This window comes from Triticum dicoccoides, chromosome 1A, assembly GCF_002162155.2.
Source record: "Triticum dicoccoides isolate Atlit2015 ecotype Zavitan chromosome 1A, WEW_v2.0, whole genome shotgun sequence".
NCBI lineage: Eukaryota > Viridiplantae > Streptophyta > Magnoliopsida > Poales > Poaceae > Triticum > Triticum dicoccoides.
Window position 1 is genome coordinate 5953882 of NC_041380.1, and position 8549 is coordinate 5962430.

At 42.6% G+C, this 8549-nt stretch overlaps 1 protein-coding gene across 1 annotated transcript in view; it reads right to left on the reverse strand.

Moving 5' to 3' along the window:
- Window positions 1–7631: 7631 nt before the first annotated feature.
- LOC119357875 (glutenin, low molecular weight subunit-like) overlaps window positions 7632–8549 on the reverse strand; it is a 1531-nt gene continuing 613 nt past the window's right edge. The window contains exon 2 of the mRNA XM_037624669.1: window positions 7632–8335. Coding sequence (XP_037480566.1) covers window positions 7738–8335 — 598 coding nt within the window. The 3' untranslated portion in view covers window positions 7632–7737. The remainder of the gene's footprint in view (window positions 8336–8549) is intronic.

The following is an 8549-nucleotide window of genomic DNA, read 5'->3' on the forward strand; positions in this document are numbered from 1 at the left end:
ATAAAGACAACTCCTATGGCTCCTGCCGGTTGTCATACTCATCGACATGCAAGTCGTGATTCCTATTACAAGAACATGATCTCATACATCACATATATATCATTCATCATTCATCACAACTTTGGCCATATCACATCACAAATCACTTGCTGCAAAAACAAGTTAGACGTCCTCTAATTGTTGTTGCAAGTTTTACGTGGCTGCAAAAGGGTTCTAGCAAGAACGTTTTCTTACCTACGTAATAGCCACAACGTGATTTCTCAACTTCTATTTACCCTTCATAAGGACCCTTTTCATCGAATCCGCTCCAACGAAAGTGGGAGAGACAGACACCCGCTAGCCACCTTATGCAACTAGTGCATGTCAGTCGGTGGAACCAGTCTCACGTAAGCGTACGCGAAGGTCGGTCCGGGCCGCTTCATCCCACAATACCGCTGAAGCAAGATAAGACTAGTAGCGGCAAGAAAGTTGACAACATCTACGCCCACAACAAATTGTGTTCTACTCGTGCAAGGAGAACTACGCATAAACCTGGCTCTGATACCACTGTTGGGGAATGTTGCAGAAAACAAAAATTTTCTTACGGTTTCACCAAAATCCATCTATGAGTTCATCTAGCAACGAGTGATTGGATTGCATCTACATACCTTTGTAGATCACGCGCGGAAGCGTTCAAAGAACGGGGATGAGAAAGTCATACTCGACGTGATCCAAATCACCGGAGATCCTAGCGCCGAACGGACGGCACCTCCGCGTTCAACACACGTACGGTCAGTGTGACGTCTCCTAGCAAGGGGGAAGGAGAGGTTGAGGAAGATGGCTCCAGCAGCAGCACGACGGCGTGGTGGTGGTGGAGCAGCAGTACTCCGGCAGGGCTTCACCAAGCTCGTGACGGAAGAGGAGATGTGTTGGGGAGGGGAGGGGCTGCGCCTTGGATGTCCTCTACAGCCCTCCCCTCACCCCTCTATTTATAGGGGAAGGAGGAAGGGGGCCGGCCCCCTCTAGATGAGATCTAGAGGGGGGGCGGCGGCCAAGGGGAGGGGGGCTTGCCCCCCAAGCAAGGGGCGCCCCCCCCCCTTAGGGTTTCCCCCAACCCTAGGCGCATGGGCCCTAGGGGGAGTGGCGCCCCAGCCCACTTTGGGCTGGATCCCTTCCTCATACAGCCCATAAGGCCCTCCGGGAGAGGTGGCCCCTCCCGGTGGACCCCCGGAACCCCTCCGGTGGCCCCGGTACAATACCGATATGCCCCCGAACCTTTCCGGTGACCGTATGACAACTTCCCATATATAATTCTTTACCTCCGAATTATTCCGGAACTCCTCGGGACGTCCAGGATCTCATCCGGGACTCCGAACAACTTTCGGATTACTGCATACTCATATCTATACAACCCTAGCGTCACCGAACCTTAAGCGTGTAGACCCTACGGGTTCGGGAGACAAGCAGACATGACCGAGACGACTCTCTGGTCAATAACCAACAGCGGGATCTGGATACCCATGTTGGCTCCCACATGCTCCTCGATGATCTCATCGGATGAACCACGATGTCGAGGACCTAATCAATCCCGTACTCAATTCCCTTTGTCAATCGGTACGTTACTTGCCCGAGACTCGATCGTCGGTATCCCAATACCTTGTTCAGTCTCGTTACCGACAAGTCACTTTACTCGTACCGTAATGCATGATCCCGTGATCAACCACTTGATCACATTGAGCTCATTATGATGATGCATTACCGAGTGGGCCCAGAGATACCTCTCCGTCATACGGAGTGACAAATCCCAGTCTCGATTCGTGCCAACCCAAAAGACACTTCCGGAGATACCTGTAATGTACCTTTATAGTCACCCAGTTACGTTGTGACGTTTGGCACACCCAAGGCACTCCTACGGTATCCGGGAGTTGCACAATCTCATGGTCTAAGGAAATGATACTTGACATCCAGAAAAGATACAGCAAACGAACTACACGATCTTTGTGCTATGCTTAGGTTTGGGTCTTGTCCATCACATCATTCTCCTAATGATGTGATCCCGTTATCAATGACATCCCCATGTCCATAGCCAGGAAACCATGACTATCTGTTGATCAACGAGCTAGTCAACTAGAGGCTCACCAGGGACACATTATGGTCTATGTATTCACACATGTATCACGATTTCCGGACAATACAATTATAGCATGAATAATAGACAATTATCATGAACAAGGAAATATAATAATCATTTTATTATTGCCTCTAGGGCATATTTCCAACAATGTCACTCTTGGTTCATTGCACATCCCGGTACACCGCCGGAGGCATTCACATAGAATCATATTTTGTTCTAAGTATCGAGTTGTAATTTTTGAGTTGTAAAGTAAATAAAAGTGTGATGATCATCATTATTAGATCATTGTCCCATGTGAGGAAATGATGATGGAGACTATGATTCCCCAGAAGTCGGGATGAGACTCCGGACGAAAAAGAAAAAAAAGAAAAAAAGAGGCCATAAAAAGAGAGAAGGCCCAAAAAGAAAAAATAATGAGAGAAAAGAGAGAAGGGACAATGCTACTATCCTTTTACCACACTTGTGCTTCAAAGTAGCACCATGATCTTCATGATAGAGAGTCTCCTATGTTGTCACTTTCATATACTAGTGGGAATTTTACATTATAGAACTTGGCTTGTATATTCGAATGATGGGCTTCCTCAAAATGCCCTAGGTCTTCGTGAGCAAGCAAGTTGGATGCACACCCACTTAGTTTCTTTTTGAGCTTCCATATACTTATAGCTCTAGTGCATCTGTTGCATGGAAATCCCTACTCACTCACATTGATATCTATTGATGGGCATCTCCATAGCCCGTTGATACACCTAGTTGATGTGAGACTATCTTATCCTTTTTGTCTTCTCCACAACCACCATTCTATTCCACCTATAGTGCTATGTCCATGGCTCACGCTCATGTATCGCGTGAAGATTGAAAAAGTTTGAGAACATCAAAAGTATGAAACAATTGCTTGGCTTGTCATCGGGGTTGTGCACGATTTAAATACTTTGTGTGATGAAGATAGAGCATAGCCAGACTATATGATTTTGTAGGGATAACTTTCTTTGGCCATGTTATTTTGAGAAGACATGATTGCTTTGTTAGTATGCTTGAAGTATTATTATTTTTATGTCAATATTAAACTTTTGTCTTGAATCTTTCGGATCTGAACATTCATGCCACAATAAAGAAAAAATATATTGAGAATTATGCTAGGTAGCATTCCACATCAAAAATTCTGTTTTTATCATTTACCTACTCGAGGACGAGCAGGAATGAATCTTGGGATGCTTCATACGTCCACAACATATCTATAATTTGTGATTGTTCCATGCTATTATATTATCTGTTTTGGATGCTTAATGGGCTTTAATATACCTTTTTATATTATTTTTGGGACTAACCTACTAACCAAAGGCCCAGTGCAAATTGCTTTTTTTTGCCTATTTTAGTGTTTCGCAGAAAAGGAATATCAAACGGAATCCAAACGGAATGAAACCTTCAGGAGAGTTATTTATAGAACAAATGTGATCTAGGAGACTTGGAGTGGATGTCAAGAAAGAAGCGAGGAGGCCATGAGGCAGGAGGGCGCACCTAGGGGGTAGGCACGCCCCCCACACTCGTGGGCCCCTTGCAGCTCCACTGACGTACTTCTTCCTCCTATATATACCCATATACCGCGAAAACATCCAGGAGCACCACGAAACCCTATTTCCATCGCCGCAACCTTCTGTACCCGTGAGATCCCATCTTGGGGCCTTTTTCGGCGCTCCGCCAGAGGGGGAATTGATCATGGAGGGCTTCTACATCAACACCATAGCCTCTCCGATGATGTGTGAGTAGTTTACCACAGACCTTCGGGTCCATAGTTATTAGCTAGATGGCTTCTTCTCTCTCTTTGGATCTCAATACAAAGTTCTCCTCGATTCTCTTGGAGATCTATTCGATGTAATTCTTTTTGCGGTGAGTTTGTCGATATCCGATGAATTGTGGGTTTGATCAAGATTATCTATGAACAATATTTAGTTCTTCTCTGAATTCTTTTATGCATGATTTAAATATCTTTGCATGTCTCTTCGAATTATCAGTTTGGTTTGGCCTACTAGATTGATCTTTCTTGCAATGGGAGAAGTGCTTAGCTTTGGGTTCAATCTTGTGGTGACCTTTCCCAGTGACAGCAGGGGTAGCAAGGCACGTATTGTATTGTTGCCATCAAGGATAAAAAGATGGGGTTTATATCCTATTGCTTCAGTTTATTCCTCTACATCATGTCCTCTTGCCTAATGTGTTACCCTGTTCTTATGAACTTAATACTCTAGATGCATGCTGGATAGCGGTCGATGTGTGGAGTAATAGTAGTAGATGCAGAATCGTTTCGGTCTACTTGTCGCGGACGTGATGCCTATATACATGATCATGCCTAGATATTCTCATAATTATTCGATTTTCTATCAATTGCTCGACAGTAATTTGTTCACCCACCGTAGAATTTGCTATCTTGAGAGAAGCCACTAGTGAAACCTATGGCCCCCGGGTCTATCTTCCATCATATTATTTTCATATCTATTTGCTATTCCTATCATAGTTTATTTTTGCAATCTTTACTTTCCAATCTATACCATAAAAAATACCAAACATATTGGTCTTATTATCTCTATCAGATCTCACTTTCGTAAGTGACCGTGAAGGGATTGACAACCCCTTTATCGCGTTCGTTGCAAGGTTCTTGTTTGTTTGTGCAGGTACTATGCAAATTTCGTGTTAGCTCCTACAGGATTGATACCTTGATTCTCAAAAACTGAGGGGGAAATACTTACGCTATTGGGCTGCATCACCCTTTCCTCTTCAAGGGAAAACCAACGCATGCTCAAGAGGTAGCAGATGCCACTTCAAATAATCATCAAAATAATTCTCCTACACGCGTTATTCAGATGGAGAAGAAGCATTTGGCGTGGACATTTTGTTTCTTATCGATGTCCAAGAGAAAAGCTACTAGGAAGTTCGTCCGCGCGGTGGATTATAAGTTTAAGTCTGTTACATGATACGTCCATTTTGTATCATGTTTTCTTACTATTATTTATAATGTTTTATCCATAATAATGCTTTTTGGAGTAATTATAATGTCTTTTCTCTCATAATTTGCAGTGTACACACCAAGAGGGAGAATTTTGGCAGCTGGAAATCTTGACCTGGAAAAGCTACATCAGGCTACCTATTCTGCACAACTCCAAACAAGCTGAAACTTGACAACGATTTTTTATGGAATATATAAGAAATATTGGAGGAAATAACTACCAGAGGGGGCCCATCAGGTGGGCACAACCCACCTGGGCATGCTAGGGAGCCCAGGCGTGCCCTGGTGGGTTGTGCTCACCCAGGCCCACCTCTGGTGCCCATCTTCTGGTATATAAGTCATTTTGACCTAGAAAAAATAAGGAGAAGGCTTTCGGGACGGAGCGTTGCCGTCTCGAGGCGGAACTTGGGCAGGAGCATTTTTGCCCTCCGACGGAGCGATTCCGCCGGGGGAACTTCCCTCCCGGAGGGGGAAATCATCGTCCTCATCATCACCAACAACTCTCCCATCTTGGGGAGGGTTATCTCCATCAACATCTTCAACAACACCATCTCATCTCAAACCCTATTTCATCTCTTGTGTTCAATCTTGTTACCGTAACTATAGATTAGTGCTTGTGGGTGACTAGTAGTGTTGATTACATCTTGTAGTTGATTACTATATGGTTTATTTGGTGGAAGATTATATGTTCAGATCCATTATGCTGTTTAATACTCCTCTGAGCATGAGCATGTTTATCATTTGTGAGTAGTTACTTTCTTTCTTGAGGTTACGGGAGAAATCATGTTGCAAGTAATCATGTGAACTTCATATGTGTTCGATATTTTGATATTATGTATGTTGTGATTCCCTTAGTGGTGCCATATTTGAACGTCGACTACATGACACTTCACCATATTTGGGCCTAAGCGAATGCATTGTGGAGTAGCAATTAGATGATGGGTTGCTAGAGTGATAGAAACTTAAATCCCAGTTTATGCGTTATTCCGTAAGGGACCGATTGGATCCAAAAGTTTAATGCTATGGCTAGAATTTATTCATAATACTTTTCTCGTAGTTGCGGATGCTTGCGGGAGGGTTAATCATAAGTAGGAGGTTTGTTCAAGTAAGTACATCACCTAAGCACCGGTCCACCCACATATCAAATTATCAAAGTAGCGAACACAAATCAAACCAACATGACGAAAGTGACTAGATGAAAATCCCGTGTAGCCTCAAGAACGCTTTGCTTATCATAAGAGACCGTTTTGGCCTGTCCTTTTGCCTCAAAAGGATTAGGATACCTTGCTGCACTTTTGTCACTACTATTGTTACTTGTTACAAATTATCTTGCTATCAAACTACTTTGCTACTTACAATTTCATCACTTGCAAACATAACCTTACTGAAAACTACTTGCCATTTCCTTCTGCTCCTTGTTGGGTTTGACACTCTTACTTATCAAAAAGAGCTATAATTGATCCCCTATACTTGTGGGTCATCATTACAACATCCAATCATCCATATAATCTCTGTGTTTCTTCTGTTTTCTACCAGTCATATTTCATATGTGCATCAGAGGAAAAATGCTTTCAGCGGGCATGTTGGAGTGCACATACCAAGTTCCCAGATTGCAAATATGATCCTGGGCTCCTAGCCATTAATATGTTTAATTCCACATTTTCTTCATCTAATTTCTAAATGACTGGACAACCTGTTATACTCTTATAGAATTATGAGCCGCCCAAACCACGTTTCTCTTGGTCTAATTTCTAAATGATAATGTGCAACATCTATCTCCTTGTGAACCTTTTTTTCTTCTGACTGTATCCCCTGGTGAACCTATTTTACGATAAGGTTTTTTAGGGCATTTTTTGATGATTTTTTCCTATAGCCCTTAAATAAAATCAAATAAAATCAAGTGCAACTCACAGTAAGTTTTCTGCTCCTAGCTAGTTGTAAAGAACAAGTTCAATTCAGTCTGATTTAGTTCTTGACATGACCGTGCTGCCAGCAACTCCTTTTCTCTAGCTAGAACAATGATTGTACTTGTTTGATGTAAAGGACATAAATACAAAGAAATAAATTGGAAGCTTATTTCAAATTAACTAGCTAGTGGTGTTTATGAAGTTCAAGAAAAAGCTAGTCTTTTTCTCGACAAATAAGTTGACATGCAAGGAATCAATGAATGTATTTGCAAGAAAGCAAACATAATTATCGATAAAATTGGTTGTGATTGTCACTATAGAAAATGGTAGTAGCTAATTGGAACTAGATACAAACCAATAAAAAACAAGATCTCAAATCTCCAACCAATAAAGAGTTCAACCCAAATTTTACAATTACACTATTATATTTAAATAGTGATTATTGTAATACATGGCTAATTAATTAATGCACTAGGTTGCGCTTGTGACCAGGCAAGACAAACTTATGAACTTGCATGCATGGCAATCAAACCGACATCCACACAATGCCGATATGAACATTTTCTTAATACACCTTTATTTGTATTTTATTTCAGAATTTAAACAACTAGTTTGAGCGGGTCACACATGACGTTGTGTGACACTTTATTTGTCACCGCTACATCGACATATCCATCGACTAAACAACGGTGATCCAACTATATATTACTAGAGATCTTTTCTTATGAGTAGACACCAACTCCGATGCCAACGCCTAATGGCACACTAGTGGTGGTTTCGTACAACGGCACATTGACACTGCACATTGTTGGCAGGGTACGGAGTGCAATGGAAGTCATCACCTCAAGCTGAGCTATCTGGAGTGGCTGCAAAAAGGTACCATGTGCCAATTGTTGTTGTTGAGGTTGTTTCCCGAGTTGCTGCTGCAACTGCTGTTGGGGTTGGGAGACACATTGGCCCAACTGTTGGGGTTGTTGTTGCTGATATTGGATGATACTCTGACCCTGTTGTTGTTGTTGTTGTTGTTGTTGTTGTTGTTGCTGCTGCTGCAGGATGATAGAGTAGATGATAGCACGGATTGACTCATGGCGGGATTGCTCGGGGATTTGCCGCAACTGCTGGCAACATTGTTGCTGCATCACATGGCAAATGCTCTGCTGCAACATTTGTGACCTAGCAAGACATCGCTGCATTGCCACAGGGATGCACTGCTGCTGGAGGAATACCTTGCATGGGTTTAGCTGCTGCAAAACAGATGGATGAATAACTGGTATTTGTTGTTGCTGTGAAAATGGTGGTTGTTGTTGCTGCGAAAATGGTGGTTGTTGCTACTGTGAAATTGGTGGCTGTTGTGAAAATGGTGGTTGCTGTTACTATGTAAATGGTTATTGTTGTTGTTGTTGCTGCTGCTGCTGCTGCTGTGAAATTGGTGGCTGTTGTGAAAACGGTGGTTGCTGTTGCTGTGTAAATGGTGGTTGTTGTTATTGCTGCGAAAATGGTGGTTGTTGTTGCTGCGAAAATGGTGGTTGCTGTT